This window comes from Miscanthus floridulus, chromosome 8 (assembly GCF_019320115.1).
Source record: "Miscanthus floridulus cultivar M001 chromosome 8, ASM1932011v1, whole genome shotgun sequence".
NCBI lineage: Eukaryota > Viridiplantae > Streptophyta > Magnoliopsida > Poales > Poaceae > Miscanthus > Miscanthus floridulus.
In genome coordinates this window covers 32,237,858-32,258,640 of record NC_089587.1, presented here as the reverse complement: position 1 = coordinate 32,258,640, position 20,783 = coordinate 32,237,858, and the positions used below count along the sequence as shown (strand labels likewise).

The window sequence follows — 20,783 nt, the reverse complement described above, 5'->3', positions numbered from 1 at the left end:
AAGAACCAAAGAAACTACAAATATTTGATCAATATATATTAGACATGATATTACATGACAATCCAACAAAATACAAGACATTCATCAACATATCTTAAGGCGATATTACATGACAGATAAAAAAAACACAGGAAAATTCATCAAGGGGAAGAAATGACGGGTAGTATCAATTGAGAGAAATAGTCTAGGCAGGAGATATCCATGTCCTAGTAGTGGTATTCATTTGCCTTCTTGAAGATCCCAGCCTGGGCAGAAGCAGCACCATCAGAGGTCACAGCCACAACAATGCAATCCTTCACCTGCTGTGTGGTGAAAGGAAACTTCTTGTTGACAATGGAGTTGAGGTAAGCAGCTGCTCCCTCACGTAGCAGGGCACCAACACCATCAGTTCTGGTGTTTGAGAGTGCATCATGCAGATTCTCAAGCTTCTTGCCCACGATCAAGCTGCAGGCAGCACCAAAAGTCTTGCCAATGTTGCCAAGGGATCCAACAACTGCAACGATCATGTCTGGGTGGCTCTTCCAGTAGCTGCAGTTTCAATACCAAAACGTCAGTTTGAGAATATTTGCTTAATTGCTTTGTGATATTTGATAGTTAACATGTAATGTGGGATCTTACTCGCAGGATCCAACAAATCCATGCTTCGGAATTTCAGGGACCCCATAAGCAGGTGTACTTGGGGTGCTTGGTGTTGTGCCGTAAGATGGTGTTGGTGTTGAGCCGTATGATGGTGTTGGCGTTGGCTCGTGGCCTCCTCCTGACCCATACGTAGGAGTTGGGGAGCCACCATCTGGTAATAAGATATAGTTCAGCAACTGTTATTTCAAGGGATGCATGAATTTGCTACCTGTTTCGCTTTGCATAACTCTGATGTTCAGAAAGCATGCTGTTTATATTTGAGAGACTAATCTTTTGTGTAATTGCATTATCTAGCAGGTGTTGTATGCTGCGTTAGCTAAAATATTGGCATCCAGGAGGCGTGAAGTATGTACAATACAGCATTTCACAGTATTGAAAAGGTTGTACTACTGCTAAGAAAGCTGATCAGATAAATGTATGTTGGACAAAAGGAGTAGAGTGGGAGCAAATTATTACAGCTGGGAGCAGAAGAGTAGGTCTTCTGCTCAGACAACTCTCCCAGGCTCCTGCATGAGCTCAGGGTGACGAGCCCCACCAGGACAGCACTGACAAGAAGAACCCTGCTGCTGCTCATCTTGCTCTCAAAAAATCGTCTACAGACAAAACTGAATATGTGGCTGAACTGGCCGAGAAGCTTGAGATGCTTGTGTTGTTGAACTCAGCTCCTTTCGGGCTCATATATATACACATGAGTGAGGGGTGTTGTACAGTTACAATTATGCTAATGCACGCAAAGTTCTGTACATGTTCATCACACTGCTTAGGTGGTTGGCCACCATTTAATGATCTTGGTTTGTCCAGCTTGTCGAGGCATCGCTCTCGGCTTGCACAATGAGTCCCTTACATTGTGAGTATTTTTAACACAAATATTTTTCTTCAAAATCTTGTGCCAAAAAATTGAAAGGAAACTAAAGTTGTGGTAGCTTAGATCAGCTTCTCTGGATCTTGGAAAGGATTCTTTGGACAGCGTGTGAACTCTTCCTTGCAATCCTGAAGATTTAATTGGAATCGGCGCCTGCCACCTACTCTGGTGCACTTATTGACTTACCTATACTATACCTCGAGCTGGATCCGATGATCTTATCTCTTAATTAGAATACTGAATCTATCAAACTTATTAATGGAAACACGAGTGTGCTTCCCTGGTCCAGCTGAAACTGAAACATGAGAGATCTCATCCAACTTGAGTTTCTTCTGATACTGTGGAGCAGCTGAAGTTTTTTTGTGGTCCAACTGGAATGCACAAGATTTGGACAGATTTTGTCTCTAGTCTAGTACCTTCAGAGGTGCACCTGGTAATTTGTTTCGAACCGACTTTCACTGCAGTTTTATTGCTGCATGGTCAAATATATATACTCTGTCAGAATAGTGGTGTCTAGTCCTCTGCGTTTCTGTTCATTATTCTGATTGCATCTGCCTAGCTTTTAGTGCGTATATGCTTTAGCAGTGCACTGCTGCCGCATTCATCCACCTACTCATATGCAGAACTCAGAAATGACCGCCAGTATACATGGGAACAATTTGCAAGCTCCTGCTCCTGTTTACGTGAGAACTTCAGAAACATTTGCAGTAGTTGCAGATGAAAGCACAACTGGATGAGAAGTCAAATTGATTTGACACCAGATTGCCTTGCAATCAGGGAGGGTTGGGCCCTGTTTAGGCCCTATTTAGTTCCCTCCCAAAATGCCAAATTTTTCAAGATTCTCCATCATATCGAATTTTTGGACGTATGCATGAAGCATTAAATATAAATAAAAAATAAAACTAATTACACAGTTTAGACGAAATCAACGAGACGAATTTTTTAAGCCTAATTAAACTATGATTGGACACTAATTACCAAATAACAACGAAAACGCTACAGTGTCGTTTTGTCAAAAATTTCGGCAACCAAACTGGCCCTTAGTTGCACCTCAAGACGCCAAATTTTTCAAGATTCTCCGTCACATCGAATCTTTGGACGCATGTATGAAGTATTAAATATAAATAAAAAATAAAACTAATTACACAGTTTAGACGAAATCCACGAGACGAATCTTTTAAGTCTAATTAGACTATAATTGGACACTATTTATCAAATAACAACGAAAATATTACAGTAATATTTCGCCAAAAATTTCATCCTCCAAACGGTGCCCAAGCACAAGGACGCAGCGAGTCCAGCAGCAGCTGTACTTGCGTGAAAGGTGATTGGATTGGCCCTGAGAAAGGGATTGAGATGCCATGTGATCTCTCGTGGATCTGCCGGAGCCTGACACAGAGTTTACAGGGACGGGGACAGACGGGAGTTAGCTGCTGCTGCTCTGTGGCCGCCAGTTTTGAACGGTGCAGTTCCTTCGGTGAGTGGGGTGAAGCGGTGAACGCCTGAAGGGCAGCTTATTTCAGCTGAAGTTCATGTTGGTGATCCAACGGATGGGGTGTAGTTTGTCGGTGGTAGGTGGGTCTTGTAGTCCTGTTGGTTATTATGAGCCCATTTTGGTAGCTGTGGCATTCAAAGGAGGCATGTAGTGCAAGTCGTCCAAGAACTCCGACAAATAGTGATGGGTATTTGGATTTCGGTGCAAAGGAAAAAGAAGTTTTGGATTTGGATCTATGCATGGTGCACAACACTTGTATCCAAATTCGGAAAACCTATTTCAGATTACAAATAAAATTTAGAGCAATGTGCGTCGTGCAAACAAATGGAAACTAGGAAATGTAATGCTTTCCTAATTCCTTTCTACGGCATACTCTGGCTCAAGCCCCTTTGAGCAGAATGAAGCCTCAAGCATTTGTATAGATTCTTTTCCGCGTACTTTCCTTTTGGCGATTTTAGTTTATCTAGCATCCAGTTCATTAGAGCGTGATTGGTTTGTTGCATCCGGTCAGTCCAGGCTCTACGGATGCAAAAATCGTTTGATTGGTTGGCCGGACTAGGGGTCAGATCTGGCCAAGAGGGTGCAAAAGCGACTGCTAGGCCTGGCTCGCTGGATATGAAAACAATCCATGTTTCGCATGAGGGGCTCCGATCGTGCGACGCGCGCCCTATGCTAGCTGAAAAATGCCTTCAGCGAATTAGCGTGTGTTGATCTAGGCAACCAAACAGCGTTTGTAGTTGGGCCAGGATAGATTAAAGGGATAAGTACACTTTTCAACCCTCAACTCACGCCGAAGTTCGATTTTCAACCTTCAACTATGAAACCGGTTAAGAAACATCCTCCAACTATCAAAATCGGACAAATTTGGTCCTCGGCTGGTTTCAAAAGCGGTTTTCTATTTTCGGGAGGCGCCGAAATTTTATATTATTTTTTGAGCATCTTAACGTCCTCAAATGAAAAAACTCAAAACTACAAGGTTGTAGATCTCGTTAAGAGCTACGACTTTGGTATAAAAAGTATTTTTATTTAACTCCATATAAATAATATATTAGTGCTCTAATGCGGCAAGCACTAGTAGACGATTAGTATGGTGCTGAAATTTTATATTATTTTTTCGAGCATCTTACTGTCCTCAAAAGAAAAAAAAAATAAAACTATAAAGTTATAGATCTCATCAAGGTCTACAATTTATATATAAAAATTATCTTCATCCGACATCGTATTGAAGGGTTATGATTGTTCATATCTTTACTATTTCAATCACCTTGTTTTTGTTGATGAAATGCTGGGAAAATAGTTTTGTCTGAACAATGCTGCCATTGAGTTAAATTTCACTTGACATTTTGAGTTATGAGGCTTTTTATTACCTTCACCCTTTCAGTCATGGAGCTTCTCATGAAAGACGGGGAATGAAAATCGAACGTATCTAGTAGAAGGACAGTACTTTGCTGACGATTTTGCCTAAGAAAAGATATTAGAGAACCTCAAGTGCCTTTTCAAGGTTTGAGGGAGCCATCCTGCAATAGGGTGAAAACTCTATCTCCAATAACTCTCCTTGCACGTGGGACTCATTTGTCAGCGGAGAGGATATATTTTGATACTTTTCTTTGTTTTCTCTTTTTACTCGGCGTGTTCCCTCGTCTCCTGACTTTGTCAATGCCAGGTCTCAGATTATGTTGCCACCCCCACTCCCTGCAAGCGCATCTCCCCCCCCCCTCTCCATCGGCGTGCCTCCCACGGCCCTATCCTGTCCGCCGTGCTTTGTCTCCTCTCTCCTCTCATTGGCGCGGCTCCCCTAGCACCCCATCGGCAGGCCTCCCTTCGCTAGCGCATGCCTCCTAGAGTCCTAGTCCTCTCCCCCTCAATCGACGCCCCTTCTCTTGTCCGCAAGCTTGGCACCGACAATCTCTTCAATCCCTGTGGAGAATGATTTAATTCAAACTAGCTCTTGGCGTTTAATGCCTACTAGTCGATTGGCGCGCGATTCCGCGCGCTCGCGCGGTAGAACGTTCAGAGGTTATACAGGTCTATTGAAATATATTACAGGGATAAGTATTTTATTGTGGAAAAGCTATACATGGTAGCTGATCTCTAAGCCGGTGTACACAAATAGTTGTCTTCGGTGGTAGTAGCGCTGCTGATGTGTGGTGGTGCTGGTGAAGGTCTGGTGATAGGCGATGCATGATGGTGCTGATGTAAATAGGAAGTTCTCTTAGCAAGCTGTGATCAGTGGGTACGTTAAATTATTGATGAATGGCTGCCAATACTGAAATGCAAAAAATAGGACTCCTATTATTTGTTTGCAAACTAAATTGAAGAATAATGTGTGTACGGTAAACCTGGATTGTAATAAAATATCATATCATGGTGAAATCATGTTAACAGTGGGTAAAGCTGGGCATAGTTAAATGCACCTATTATCCTAAACTCAGTTGATATATATTCCTCTTAAATCTAAAAAATAGAACACAAGGAAAAGCGTTGAATCTAAAAAAATATAGGAATCGAATCCTAACACGGATCATGATACATTTCTCAATCTCTTATTGGATGAGGCAGTCAAAGAGTTGTGACATGGTATGTTTGTGGAAGAACCATTGAAAAACTCAAATTGGCAGAGCACTTGTCCATGAAAAGGATCATGGCGCTATATGTAAGATTAATAAAAAGAAATGAGCATGTACTATGAGAACCTAACATCAAAGAAACAGGATACCTTAGAATGAGCTACAAATATCATCAACCCGAGATCCTGATAAGGGAAAGAACCTGCATATCAGCAGCCATGGATAGGATCAGGCCACTATATTTAGTCCAGGGAACACAGTTGTTAATGCACCATTTAATGGTACAAAATTGATGGAAATGCATACCGCTTTTTATCTGTACAGGTACCTTTAGTTACCTAATAGAAAGCAGAGGTAGAACCATAATGCAATTATTCCATAGAAGCACACACACGTTTCATTTCAGGATTTTTCAATTTGATACCGACAAAACCTCCAGCACCACCTTGCTCTAAAAAAACTACACCCTGAATTCTCTTTAGCCCCAACGTATTAAAGGCATATAATAATCAATGGAGGATATGACAGCTGTAGCATTAGGAGGGAAGACATTCAGAGATCTAGAAAAAAGATTCATAGATACCTGAGGTCTCCATCAGCTTCCTCACTGCCTCTTGTTTCTCTGAAAAAATAGAGTGTACCGCCATGTTAACAAATTACTGGAAGCAAGATACAAGGCTAGCTTATGTAAACTTAAAATGTAATCTTCTCAGAAGAGGCATTATAAAAAAATAGCAGATCAACCAGATGAAGCAATACTCTGTACAATAAATCGACATTAGCAGTTAAGCAGTGTCATGAAGAGGGAGCTTCAAATTTAAGTGTGAGTAAGCACAAGAAACACAATATTTTAATGAATGTACAAAGCATCATTGATTTTGTTCTTTTGATCCCAAGCTTGCAATGGATAAATTGCTTGTTAATGTGGTAGGCAAATGTAGAACTACCGATGGAAATTCAAGACTTATACTATCATAGTATGAACCTCTAATATGTGTATAGCAGAACTTTGAAACAAGCAGGAGATAGAAGACAATACATTTATTTTTATGTATGAAAATAGAGAACAGTGGATTCTAGATGGATGCAAAGAAGTACCTGATCAGCACTCAGCTTTCAGTTTTAAACAGGTAAAAGTAGATAAGCATTTTACAATGGATGCAACGATTCAAGGTAAAACGGATAGGATCAACCATGACTGATAACTTCCTTTGTCTAGAGTCATGGGAATTAGGAACTGAAAAAAGCAAATGCAAATATAAGATACCTGTATTCGGAATTCCAGAATAGTATAAATTTGTTACACAAGCTATGGAGTGCATAGATAATATTGGCCTAGCTACAACTGATGTTTTCCTGGTAGATTGCAGCCACCGAAATCCTACTACTCCCGATGACTAAAACACTGAAAGGAGATGCAGCTACCAGGTTCAGCGGATTGAACTTGTTGTCCAAACTCAGTCAGCAGCTATCTGGCGGTCGGAGGAACAGCACACGCTGCATTGCAGCTAGACTGAGAAACCAAAACAGCCTGGCAACTTTTGCTTCTCAATAAGTTTCGGAACAGTACATAAGCCTGCTGACTAAACAACTCTCAAATTCACCAAAAAAAACAAACCAATAAAAGGTGGGAAAATTAGATAAGGACAATGAGTAGGTAACTGTTGCTGGGAAGGAGTCACGGCTCTGAAAATTAGAAGAGTGCTGCTTTTGCTATTGCTGTGTATGTGAAAACCATTGTTTCAAAAGCACAATAGTATGCAGTGTACAAACGGAGGCTGTCCAAAATTCACCAGGAATGGGTTCAAACCCAATTTGACTCTAATAAAACTTGAACACACCAAATCAGTCAAACATTAAGAACGGAACTCACCGAAAATAGGCTCAATTCTAGAAAAAGAAAAACACAAGAAGGAAAGATCTCCCGAGATCATTGCTGTAAAAGTTAAACATAATTTATGATGTAATCATCAGATATTGTAGATCACCACCTGATCATGTTGTAGGAGTATCTGGCCATATACATAGAAAATTACAGATTGGACAAAAGTACAAGAAAGTCATCAACTTATATGTTTCCTCAAAAGAACTGATTGGTACGCACCTACGCACAAGCTCTCCAACAGATCCATGCATATCATATATCATTATAAGGCCTGTACATGGTACTAATTTTTGCTTCCAACATTTCCAAAGGAAGTGTAGCCTAAATGTTGAGTAAAAACCATTGCACCAGAACCATGCAACTCGGTTTGGATGGTGTTAAGTGAGCCGAAAGCACAACTCATATGTTAAACGAACTGTAGCTTGAATGTTATAAGGTGTACTAAACTGGGTATCTTTGATGATGAAACACATGGTTTACCACTGTGCATATAGAGTAGGGAGAGGTGAATTTTACAATCCTACGACATAAAGGATACGAATCTGACAAAGAGAACCACACTGTAATTTTAATTCTAGTGTACTTTGAGGTCGCTCTATTCCTCTTTGTTGTACCAAGCACTCGATGAGGTGATATGAAAATGTCAAAGAAAACTAAGGTACCTACTATCAGAAAACAAAACATTCTTAAGATTTAATTGGGATAAGTATTTTATAGTGAAAAAGCTATACACGGTAGCTGATCTCTAAGCCGGTGTACACAAAATGTCGTCCAGCTATCTTTTGGTGCTATATTTATAGTTCTTTGGCTATTGTTTTAGACAAATAACGAGGGCAGTTGCAAGCAATAAAACAAACGTTTAGGCTCAATGGTGAGTTGGCGACGTACCTACTCCTTTGGACTCTTGGTTCTGGGCCTGTCATCCAAATCTATGCATGTGTCAAGCTAATAAGCTCCTAGGTGTTTCATTCATACAGCACAAATATATTATGTAGGAAGAGAGAAAAAAAAGTGAAGGCAAAATACAAGCCTGGCGCTAATGCTCTGAAACGAGAATCTGTTGAAAAGACAAGGCTGTTGGAACTATTTGTGTCCGCAAACCTGAACCCTGTAAAAAAATAACAAAAGGAACATGGTCAAACAATCGCTAAACCATCAACAGACCATATCTGTAATAATCACATATGAGCAAATAGCAATGCAGAAAAATAAACTGTATGAACCACCAAATCTATAATTTTAGAATTATATCCATGCATATAGCAATGCAGAAAAATAAACTGTATGAACCACCAAATCTATGATTTTAGAATTATATCCATGCATATGAATCTGTGTCTAGGTAAAGGGCATATATATGGAGCATGATGGCGTGGATAAGAAACAATAATATTTGACCTGATGCCTGTGACATATCACCTAGCACCTGCACCTGCACCTATTGGTTTGGGAGAAGGGCAGGGACCATGATATAGCATTTTGCAATGCCTTGGTGCAGTTCACAATGAAGCAACACTGATGAGCCAACAGATCAATCTAATATGTAATTAAAAATGTACAATGAATTATTTTGACGAATCAAGTATAAAGAAACATAGGAACCAATCTGAACTATTCATGACTACGAGAACAGTACCCAAATGCGGCAAAAAATCAATTTGAAGGAGCACATCGAAAAACCCAAACTCTGATAGAATATACAAGATCAATCAGGAAGAACACAAACGTAAAAAGGAAAAAGAAAGAGCATGCAGCTCCTCCAGGCACGGCACATAGCTCAGGAACGGGATAGGAAAACAATAAGAAAAGGAGTCAGAGATGCAGGGCAGCTCGTTCAACCATTGAACCGCTGTTCCGATTCTGGCCGGAGTGAGAAACGCAGAGCAGGACAGCGCGCGCGCGGCCCCTCACGACTTCCACCACAAGCACCTAGGGCCACCTGTAGCACATCACCATCAACAAAACAAGAATTCGAATGAGCGAACTAATCGCTAATTGGAAGAAGAAATCATCCAGATCTAGAACAAGGAAATGAATGAGGAGTAAACCGGAAGGGAAAATGGGAGACCTAACCTGAGAAGAACTGAACCTGGCGACGAACCAAGAAGAAAGGGTGAGGGGAAGGACGGCGGAATTACTATTAGGGTTGTGGCCGCAACTGAGCCGGCCGTCCTTCTGGGACCCGACGACTCCGGCAAAGGGCGTAGCACGTCAGCCAAAAAGGGGAACGAAGGGGAACGGCGGAAGCGGCAACACAATCTCGGCTAGCGTCGCGGACCGCACGACACCGACGAGGAGAACGCGGTCGCGGAGCTGACGAGGGGAGTGGCGTCGTGGACGGCACAACGCCGGCGAGGAGAACACGGCCGCCTTGCTCGCGTCGGGTCTCGGGAGGGAGAGGAGCGTGGAGGAGGAGGAGGCTGGGCACCGCGGCGCCGAGGGCCGGCGACCGACGTGGTCGGGCCGCTCGAGGCGTGGCACCGACGGCGTCGGGAGAGAGGGATCGAAGAGTAGGAAGACGTGCGGAAGAGAAGGTTGGTGAGGCCGGATCGGGCAGAAGCCGAGGTGCCGATGTAAATATCTGGGCAGTAAAATGTGGAGCGGAAGCTAGATTCAAAAAATTTCTACAGAGGAGGAGCAGATGTCTACAGAGGAGGAGCAGAAAGTAAACAAGATTCATGCAATAAGCTGATTTCGCTGGAAGCTGATTCAGCAAATCGTGGCCACACAGATCGAGATCCAACGGAAGGGCACATTTTGGGTGACGTGGCCACTGGTTCGTTCGGAGGAGCTGGCCATCTTTTTGGCTTTTAAATACGTGCGAGGAGAAAAATTGAGAGTTGGGAGTCAACAAAACGCTGGCTAGCACACCCTTTCGATGACAAGTACACTGTACTGATCGAGCAGCTTCGTGCTTAGTACTCAGTAGCGTGCTGTCGTCATAGTCTTGCACCTTGAAACTTTTGAAGCAACGCGCGAATTTAGCTAGCATGTATGTCCTCCGATCCTCAAGGAAACGTAACCCGTTCCCCTAGAGTGGTTGATCAATGCACATTTGCAGTTCAAGTTGACTACTACGTACGTACAGGCAAAGGCAACTCTATGCAGTCTGTGCATGCATATATAAGAGACAAGAGAGGTCAGAAAGAAACAGGCAGGCGTAGTAGTCCGCATGCCGGTTCCAGGTACCGGCCGTACCCTAATATGGCACGTGTGTTACCAACCCACAAGTCAAGCCTAGGCCCAGAAACTCGCTCGTGGAAAAAACCAAGCTCAAGAGCGTTTGGGCCAGACTGGTCTCGTCAGATATTTGGGTCCATGTAATAGCATAGTTATCAATTCACCGCTTTGCAGAGTAACTTACTCTCTCCGTTTCAAATTACAAGACGTGTTAGTTTTTTTAAGATACGTTTGATTTTAGGGTTATATATCTAGACATAGTGTACATCTAAGGGTCTTGTCTCGTAGGTGGTCTCCCATGTAATTTTAATACGACTTAATAGACAACATATACAATGATTGTTTTTTAAGTTGTCTCATGGTAGCTCATAATTCCTTAATTTATGCATAGAATAAAAATAAAGTTGTGAGTTGCATGGCAACAACAACTCATACAATGGTAGAATAGTTGTCTCATTGTCCTAAATTTTAGCTCATGAGGTGATTGTTTCGCGAAACAACGACCTCCTTCTCTCTCCCCTCTCTCTTTCCTCCGCATCACCAAAAATTATACGTGGCACTGCATGAGACGACGTACGAGATAGCTGACGTGTAGCAATGTACCTGCCCTAAGTGCATAGAAAATTATAAATATAGACAAGCCAAAACATCTTATAATTTAGAACGATGGCAGTATATAAGAAAGGAAACAACTCTGAAGTCAGAACATGGAACTATAATTGGGGCCGTCCACTCAAGGTACCGAAGAACTACCGTCGTAGTCCAATTTTACCCAAAACTAAATATTCTATATCCTAATTTTTAGAACCAGACAAAGTACTTCTTGCCCTAGTTTGGTGTGGTTTTGAAGTCAGTTTTATCCTTTTTTTTAGTTATAAAAGAGTAAGTACTTGATAAGATTTTGAACCCATAAAAAATATCTCTAAGCTTTAAAAATTTTCATAAAAAAATCTAGTGATAGATAGGAATACGACAAGTCCAACAATATATTTAGAACCTATGAAAATATCTCTAGATACTCTAGAAAAGTAGATTTAGGTCTAGGAAATGAGAAAATATATTTAAAAAAATAAAGAAAATTCCAAAAAAAACATTATAATTGATACATAAATATGTTTTGGAACTTTTTTTTTGCAAGAAAAAGCATATAAGAAACCAGCACAAATGCATAGAATGAATACATTCAACATTAATGTATGTTGCATTTCATGTTGATGCATATCATATTTTCATCGTCCAGACCACCGCGCGCGCCGTCGCGCCCTCAGTGTTGAGAGAAGATAGTCAAGAGGGGTGAGAGTGAGAGAGAGCGATGAAGAGAGAGAAGAGAGGGTGAGAGAATGACAACGCAAACCCTAGTGTTGTGTTTATGTATGTGAGGTTGGCCCTTGGTCTGCTGGGCTTTCAGGCCTATTTTTTGGGCCTCTTAAGGGGCTTGCCTATGAAAATAGGCTCCAATCCTAAAGAGGGTCCTATTAAGTGGCCTGCCTCTACAAATAGGTTTATAGAGACGATTGATTTTAGACTGTCTCTGTAAATAGAGTGCACACCTCTAAAGTTGACTGGATATTTTAGGAGACATGGACAATTTTAGACCATTTCTGTAAATAAATAAGTTGTCTCCCCTAAAATCAATATTGTACTAGTGTTTCACTTATATCAAAACCTAGCTTGCGTGTAAACTTTCTATGTATGTTCATGCCGATTGGATTTCGTAGACTTATTAAATATTTGTGTAACTTCACTCAGCTCTTTACACTTTTTAATTGACTTGATATAGATTAAAAAAATATATAGAGCACTTGAAATTAATTTGAGTAGTTAATGACATGACATTTGGAGTTCTGTTTGTACCAAGTTATCACTACTAGAAAACATAATATTCTTGAGGGCCAAAAAACATCAAGAAAGCCATGAAAACCGTCAAAGAAATTATTCTATCGAGCAACCCTCAAGGAAGGACCTCTAAGATTAGAGAGCAAGGAAAATTCAATTACCTTGGAGGCAGCCGCCACAAATGATTTTCTTAGGAGTTTAGACGCCAAGGAAACAAAGACGAAGTCATGTTTTTCATAACGTCAAGGAAATATGACAACTACTAAGGGTATATATTTTCTTGAGGGCTGATGACCCTATGGTATTTCTACCTACCACCAAGGACACACACAGGAGAGGGGGGGGGGGGGGTCATTTGAAAAAATTAAAAAAAAAATGAATTTCAAAACTATGATAACTTAAAATATAATTTTTGGACTCTAAATAATTTCAAATGAAAAGGCCATCAAACACAAAGATGTAGATCTCCTCGAACTCTACAAATTTGATATAAACTTTGTCTTGATCGGTAGGTTTCTGACGGTACGCCATCAGAAAAATATTTTTCTGTCGGTGCGGTAATTTTTCTGTTTGTTTTTTCGCTGATAAGGAAAATCGCATTTCTAGTAGTGTAGACATCTCAAACTAAGTGCTAATACGCATTCTCTAATGCATAACAACTCAAAATGTATCTTTTGTTGGATTAATGTACCGAGAAAAACCCGTATTTCATTCGACAAACATGTTAATGGAGCATTTGTATAAAATATAATGTCTAACTAACAAGCCTACAAAAGTCCATTATATTAGTGGTTAAGAGGAATAATTATAAAATGAACTTTTTTTCTTTGTGGCTGCAGCAAATTACTTGAGGATTTGCATATAAGGAAACTAGCACTTCCTTGGCGGTTTCCAATTTCATCCAAGGAAATATGTATTACCTTTTCGGTTTGTAATAATATTCAAGGAAATAAGGAATTACTTTGGCGGTTTGTAATAACACTCAAGGAAATATTAAATTACCTTGGCAGTTTGTTCTAGCACTCAAGAAAAGGTGGAAATACTTTGGAGGTTTGGGTTAGCACTAAGGAAATGCATTTCCATGAAGGCTTCCACAACCCCGGCCCAAAGGTAATAATGATGTATTCTTGAGTTTCAATTTTGCTCCTGAAGGAAAATATTGGCCGCCAAGATATTCTATTTCGTGGCAGTGTATGGTTTTGCACGCCCATCAAGTAGAGTTAATAAGGTGAACGAAATATTGCAGGTTGGTTCAAATATCTAGCCTGTTCGCTGGTCGGTGTTTCTGGGCTGATAAGCCCGACTGGTGCTGCTTTGTTGTGAGAGAAAAACTGTTAACTGGCTGATAAGCCCTGGCTAAAACCAACAAACGAACAAGCTCGAGACTTCGTTAAATCAAAGGACAACTATTTACCACGTGGTCAACTTATTTCCGTGGGCCTAACAATCTTGTGTTGCTTCTGCGCAGTTTCCAACAAATTAGTTACGTATTTAGTTTGGTTTCACAAACCTGTATCAGTTCTCTGGGAATCGTCAGAGCAAACATTTTCATCAACATCTATAAAGTGTTACACACTGGTACAGGTGGTTTTGTAGTAGTGTACAACCGTGACATAAGGTATGATGATCAGATATTCATTCACCATTGCATCATGTATACACAAATAAATATTTAAAGATCTCTGTAAATGTCGCACAATTTTCACTGCCTCACGTGTTACACGTTTACACTCTCCAGCGTGATCGTAAGCTGATGAAGGCAGTAATCCATAAGAATTAAGAAAAAAACGATCTTTTACCTTGTCAAAGTCAAAGATCAAAAGGCATTTGGAGTAGCAATATTATTATTTTATCTGCCTCAAGCACCCAGCAGCAGAGAGCAGGTTTATGCATTTGCTCCAAGACAGCGCGCGTTGACTGGCAGTTAGCCAACGCGCCACCACTGAAGCAGTTCCCCAGCTTTGCATCTGCCATTCACACAAAGTTAGTAGGAAATGCCCTAAATACTTTACTGTTGACCAAGCATGCATTAGCCCAAATTTGTTATTATTTGTCGCATAAGATCATGCGTCTCCACGCAGTACTGCCTTTAACCTCTGTACCACCCTCTCAATGCCACCCTGATCTGCGACCTGCAATGTAAGGTCATATCATACTGGATAAGCGATTCATCATGAAGCAAAAATCATTTGCTCGAAAGAAAGTTTGCAAAATCAAACAAGAAATCATGCCTATGCGTAGATTGAAAGAACAATGCAATATAACGTTTCGATTCAATGAGTTAACTGCATGCATATGCGTAAAAATTTAATTGACGATGATCGAGGACGACTTACCAGCGTGTGGATGGTGTAGATGGCCCTAGCGCCGACAACAGAGAAGTGGGCGTTCTGAACCTCGCCACCGGCCTCCTCCACGGCGCGCACCGCGCGGTGGAACGACGCCCCCTCGCTCGGTGGCTCGCCGGTGACGAGGATGGCGTGCAGGCCGGACCCGAGGTGCTGCACCTCCACCTCCGCGGCCCCAGCGGCAGAGGAGGAGCCGGAGCCGGAGCCGGAGCCCTGGGACGACGGAGCCCTTGCGGACGTCATCAGCTCCCGCTTCCTCTCCTTGAGCCTCTCCACTCTCTCCGTCGTCTGCCTGATGTAGGCCGCCGCTTCCTCCAGCCTGTCCGGCCGAGTCATCGCCGGTGGCCTACGCTGCACCGCCTGATATCGACACAAAGGCACACACATCCATCGATCAGGTACGACGATCATATACCATCATGCATGAGATTTCATTTCTTTTTTTGAGCAAGAGATCTCATTTCTTTCATGAATTTCATTCGAATATATAATTATTAATTAACTACTGGTACGTAAAGATGCATGCATGGGTGATGATATATATGTAGGATGATGAATGAGCACTAACTGCGGCTGCAGACGACGGCGAGCTGCCGGCACGGACGAGTGTGTCGAGGCGGGAATAGAGGGCGTTCATCTGATTCCGGCGGTTGCGCTCCACCGTCTTCCTGTCAGGCTTGCCTCCACCGGGGGCGGCGGGGCCGCCAAAAGGAGGAGGAGGAGGCGGCGGCATCTCCATGGCAGCCGTCCGGTTAATGCCGATCAGTCAGCGTGCTTCTCTTGTAGCGGCGGCGGCGCGTCCTGTCTCCGGCTTGTTCGTTGTGTTCCTCGTGCGCGCTCGATGATATATATATGGGCTGCTAACGTACGGGTCGGGTTTTCTTGTACTGTTGTAGTAGTAGACTAGACTAGCTTGCAGTGGTCAATTGTATTCCATGAGAATTTAGCACTTTATCTCCCCCTTTCTTCTAATTAAAATATACTAATGAATAGTGAACACCGATCGTCCTTTTATTTGCTTTGTTTTTAAAAGTCTCTGCGGAGTCCTTTGAAGTTTGAACTTAATTAAGCGGACTACATATATAGACTGAACGATTGAAAAGTAATTTTCCTAGGAAATGGTTCAGCAATGAGTACTGTACGAATAGCATTATAAAAATTTCTTTAAAAATCAGAAATATTTGTTGGTAGCTTCCAATAATAATAGTCATTATATATTAGATCTATTTCTTCATTTTCTAAAAAAAATACCCCCTCTGCAATTATAAAAAGCGACCCTGATGAGTATGCATTCTAAATTACTCATGTTAGCCATTATAGATGATAATCTAAAATACCAATCCTTTAATTTGCATAAAAATTATTCACTTTTGTCTATAAATAATCAACATAAATCCTAACTTTGACTGATCCTCGATATAAATCTCGAACTTGTTTATAAAGGTGAGGGTGTAATGTCTCTGTGGCTCATAGAATGTTGGTAGAGTTCATATAGTATATGCTTGTGCATTTAACTAGTAGTAGACATAGAAAATAAATTAAGTTACATCGATTAATTAATGTGCATGTCACAAAATTGCACTTGCTTTGATCACAATATCAGTCCACCTAGGTTTGTCCTAAATTAAAACTTTTTAAGCCTTTACTATCAGCATGTAACAACTCATATGGATTTATATTGAATAGTACAAATCTATACACAGGACACACTAGCTATTACAACCAAGGATCCTAGTGCGCAATTGAAACCAAAAGATTTAAACATGACCGAAAAGAAGATTAACACAAACGGGCATAATGCAAATATAGAGCTAGCACACAATTATATGTAGAAAAAAAATGAGCAAAGGCAGTGTGCTAAGATGGCCGTTTCTATTAATCATTAAAAATGAGGTTGGCAATCCTTTTCTTCAACTGCTACAAAACCATTTGTAAAGACGCCTTCTTTTTTGAATAAAGACGCCTCAATCTACAATCTCCTCTAAAAATTGTTTCTGAAATAAGCCACCTCTAGAAATGAATTTGTATAGAGGTGGTATTTTCAGCCATCTCTACAAATGACCCTATTTTTAGAGGTGGTTTAGATCCAGCCGTCTCTGCAAATGGATTTCTAGAGACGGTTGGAGCCATCTCTAAAAATAGATGCAATACAGAAAAATTCAAAACTTTTTCAAATGGAGTCGGATGAAGATAAACTTTAAGTTGTATGTATCGTCGAGATATCAACTTTGTACTTCCTCCATTCACTATGCATCTAGATACATAGTTAAACTTATGAATCTGTTAGAAAAGCCAAAGCGACTTATAATTTGGAATAGAGGAAGTAGTTGACAACTTTTTCAATTGAAATCATTTGGATCTAGCAAATTCTGTTTGGAGTTCTCATATTTTGAAATTCAAAATTTTCAAACGACCTCGGATGGAGAAATGACCAAAACCAAAGTTATACATATATCAAAAAGGTATAAAACATCGCAGTTGATAGCTTTCATTTAAAATAATCTATGGTCCAAAATTTAGTTTGAAGTCCTCACATGTTGAAATTAAAATTTTTCAAACGATCTCAGATGGAGAAATGACAAAAGCCCAAGTTGTAAATTTCAAAGAGTTATACAACTTGTAGTTGACAACCTTTTCATTTGAAATCATTTATCCTAGGAAAATTATGTTTGAATTTCTTAAATTTGAAATTCAAAATTTTCAAACAACCCCGGATGGAGAAACGACGAAAACCAAAGTTGTAGTACTTGACGATATCTACAACTTTGCAGTCAAAACCTTTTTCATTGGAATTCCTTTAGGGCCCCGAATACTCATTTCAAAATTGGGTAAAGTGAATATGAGGGGAATATTGTGCCCTTTAGTCACATGTGACTTTGGGTGGAGTGCAGTGGTCAGGGCCTGTGGTTGTCTAGTGGGGGGCTTCCTAGATTAACTTTTTCTATTTTGTCCGATTTTATGAATCCTGGAAAACGATTTCTAGAAGCGGTTGCTATGTTGCCACCCGTCCGTAAAAATCTTATTTCTAGCAATCTAAGCTTAGTCCAGCCACCTCTACAAAACATCTACAACCATCTCTAAAAAGGCAAGTTGGTTTAGTGTTCGCTCGGCACTACAGCTCATCCTCTTCCTCCATTGTCGCATCCACGTGTCAGCCCTAGCTACCAAGAAATCCCTATTCCTCTCCCCAATGTGTTGGCCCTACATCCTCCCTGGCACATCAACTCCAGGAACCATCATCCTCTTTCTCTTAGTCTACTGGGCCCTCAGCAACATCGAGGTGGCCCTAGTTTGCCACATCGAATAAGCCGAAGATGTGTCTTGCATCTACGCTCTACGGATATGAACTAGGAGTACTTTGAGAGTGAGTGTGAGAGAGAGAGAGAGAGAGAGAGAGAGGAGAGAACGAAGAAGGAGAGAGAGGGAGGGAGCTAAATCTTACCATATGGGTCCTACTTAATGGATCCAAGGGCGTGCAGGCGAGATCCACATCCACTGACGCATATTGGAGAGATACACCGGCCACCAGCCACGCTCTCACATGGACCGAAACGATGCGGCTGTGAAAATCTCAACGGGGATCCACGTACATCGTGTGTAGAGGAGTTGAGGAAGGGACGGGCGGGCGGACGACAACGCATGCGATCTACTGGCCACTGGCACACAGTCGAGAGTTCACAATCACTTAAATGGCGGGATAGATCTAAGTGACTCACAACCTCTGCAGATCCACTAGGTGTTGGTCGGTTGGGGCAGCTGAGGACGTGGGGAGTACAATCTAGTTGCCGATGCTATGCTGAGTGGTGACATGCCACCATGGAGATAGACAATAGCGGTGTGACTGAGAGAAATGCAAAGGTGGGCGTTGGTGGTGAATTAAAGAGGGGAGGCGAGGCGATCAAGAGATAGTTATGATTTCTATAATTTTCCATCTGATCTTATTACAGAGTCGGATCTGTCTTCGTAAATCAGAATATTTTTAGAGTCAACCTTCTTCTACGAATAGATTTTTAACGAGGCGTTCTCAAAATCGTTGGGTTTTTTTTATGATACGTACAAATTTTGGCCTATCTCTGAAAGTAAAAAAGGATGGTCAAAAATCATCATTTTTTAGTAGTCATTAGTGAAGTTAAAAAGCAAACGCAGAAAGATGGCTGCAGATAAGCCGCACCCAGTATATATGTGTGAGTGTGCGGCTCTGGAAGTTGCCATGGAAATGCAGTGCGTTTCCTGAGTGGCGCCATGGAGATGGTGCGGTCTCCATGCATGACAGACCAGACGAGATTGACGACGATGAGACCGAGCCCCCATCATGCATATAGATGGATTATATTACACGGGCGACCGCTGACCGCGCGACTGGGCCAGCTATAGCTGGCCGGGCCTGATGCCTCTGCTCAGTGCTCACGGAGTCACGGGCTGCTGTGGTGTGGTGGGAATAATGGAAACCGAATATCTTGACCGCGCTTTACTGCGGCCTGAGACGACGGCGACAGTGCCGAGCGAACAGCGGCAGCCGTCGGATCACTATCGGACGGCGCGGATGCGGTCACCGTGCAGACGTTCTCTGCTGTGTTGGTCGGCACGGCATCCGATCGTTGCGGCTGGCTTGGTCGCCGCAGGAATAATTCGCCACGTGTGATTGGAGATGCTTGTCGTGTCCATCGGGCACTCATTCGTGTCAACGTCTGATGATGATGGAATTCTTATTCCCCAGGTGATGCAAAGGCCGTGACGTAACCAGCCAATCTCAGTTTCTGACGAAAAGAAGACCAGGGCTAGTTGCCACGATATCGGCTGAACGATTCTTTTTCTTTATTTTGGAACTGTTCTTTGACCGACCAATATATGCTTAATGTTTATTTTATTTCTGTGGCGAAACCATTGGCTCGTGTTAGCACCCATAATTATGTTATTTTATCTTTTCTACTAGGTAAATTTTTTTTTATGCAACTAGTTACACATTATGTCGAGATATATATTTAAAACGATGTATCCAGAAAAACTAGAATTTCCCACAATTTGGACGGGAGGGAGTACAAAACTACAAGGGTTTTGCTTGTTTACCTGCATTAACCCATATCTAGACTTAGTAGTACAATTTGTCTATCGCCCTGTTCGCTTGAACTTATCAACCATGGTATAGTATTTTTCTCTCACAATAAATCAGCATCAGCCTACTTATCAGCTTCAGAAACCATCAGCCGAACAACTATGTTTGGTTCCCTACCAAAACGCTTATAAAGACTTAGACTTGCACAATGGTTAAAACAGGCACAATGTAACATTAGCTCGCATGCCAAATTCGATCGTATTAGGAAGTACAGGTTTGCACAAGCTGATAGAGCAAACAAACATAATTTTTCTCACCTCCTGTGCCTCTACTAGAATCATGAGGTGTAAGGCGACTACATACAACACAATAAGTAATAAACCAAAAAAACATTTGCCAAACACAGCTGGTCGGTATAGGATAACCAAAGACTAAGACATTGCATATGTTTATGTTGTCTTCATAACCACAAAATTAATTTTAGAAGACATCCTCTCTCATTAACAGAGGCGGGCACATCTAGTGACTGCCTCTGTAAATGCTATGTGGCCTCCAAGCAAAGACACGCCTCCGAAAATCATTTACGGAGACAGGTGTACTAAGACGACCGTCTCTGTTAATTATTGATTTTATAGAAGTGGTTGCCTTAGAACGCCTATCTCTGTAAATTGATTTTCAGAGGGTCTCTATTAATATAGGCGGCCATTCTAAACATCTGTCTCTAGAAGTTGATTAATACTCCCTCCGTTCTAAACTATAAGTCGCTTTGACTTTTTTAGTTCATCCATTTTGCTATGTATCTAAACATATTATTATATCTAGATGCGTAGCAAAATAAATGTACCAAAAAAGTCAAAGTGGCTTATAATTTGGAACGGAGGGAGTACATCTCAAGATGCCCGCCTCTAGAAATAGTTG

The 20,783-nt window shown here is 41.4% G+C and overlaps 2 protein-coding genes and 2 long non-coding RNA genes across 4 annotated transcripts; all 4 read right to left on the bottom strand.

Moving 5' to 3' along the window:
* On the bottom strand, positions 1–1,298 carry LOC136471503 (protodermal factor 1-like). The gene is made up of 3 exons (XM_066469232.1): positions 1,096–1,298; positions 619–790; positions 1–528 (listed from the first exon to the last, which is right to left on the bottom strand). Exons 1-3 carry the CDS (start codon positions 1,211–1,213, stop codon positions 207–209), a joined length of 612 nt encoding a protein of 203 aa, XP_066325329.1. The 5' UTR covers positions 1,214–1,298; the 3' UTR covers positions 1–206.
* A 3,667-nt stretch (positions 1,299–4,965) lies between these two features.
* On the bottom strand, positions 4,966–6,185 carry LOC136471502 (uncharacterized). The gene is made up of 3 exons (XR_010762053.1): positions 5,902–6,185; positions 5,713–5,765; positions 4,966–5,262 (listed from the first exon to the last, which is right to left on the bottom strand). It is a non-coding gene; the product is annotated as an uncharacterized lncRNA (long non-coding RNA).
* Positions 6,186–8,990: 2,805 nt separating this feature from the next.
* On the bottom strand, positions 8,991–10,012 carry LOC136471501 (uncharacterized). The gene is made up of 2 exons (XR_010762052.1): positions 9,522–10,012; positions 8,991–9,387 (listed from the first exon to the last, which is right to left on the bottom strand). It is a non-coding gene; the product is annotated as an uncharacterized lncRNA (long non-coding RNA).
* A 4,109-nt stretch (positions 10,013–14,121) lies between these two features.
* Positions 14,122–15,615, bottom strand: LOC136471500 (transcription factor bHLH162-like). Its single transcript, XM_066469229.1, has 3 exons — positions 15,381–15,615; positions 14,801–15,172; positions 14,122–14,596 (listed from the first exon to the last, which is right to left on the bottom strand). The coding sequence occupies exons 1-3, from the start codon at positions 15,549–15,551 to the stop codon at positions 14,528–14,530; spliced, it is 612 nt and encodes a 203-aa protein (XP_066325326.1). The 5' UTR covers positions 15,552–15,615; the 3' UTR covers positions 14,122–14,527.
* Positions 15,616–20,783: the final 5,168 nt, after the last annotated feature.

Coding starts and splice junctions, on each gene's coding strand:
- LOC136471503 (XM_066469232.1), bottom strand. CDS start 1,213: ATGAGCAGCAGCAGGGTTCTTCTTGTCAGTGCTGTCCTGGTGGGGCTC. Junction 791..1,095: donor CTACTCTTCTGCTCCCAGCT/GTAATAATTTGC, acceptor TCTTATTACCAG/ATGGTGGCTCCCCAACTCCT. Junction 529..618: donor GGATTTGTTGGATCCTGCGA/GTAAGATCCCAC, acceptor TTGAAACTGCAG/CTACTGGAAGAGCCACCCAG.
- LOC136471500 (XM_066469229.1), bottom strand. CDS start 15,551: ATGGAGATGCCGCCGCCTCCTCCTCCTCCTTTTGGCGGCCCCGCCGCC. Junction 15,173..15,380: donor CGCCGTCGTCTGCAGCCGCA/GTTAGTGCTCAT, acceptor TGTCGATATCAG/GCGGTGCAGCGTAGGCCACC. Junction 14,597..14,800: donor TCTACACCATCCACACGCTG/GTAAGTCGTCCT, acceptor CTTACATTGCAG/GTCGCAGATCAGGGTGGCAT.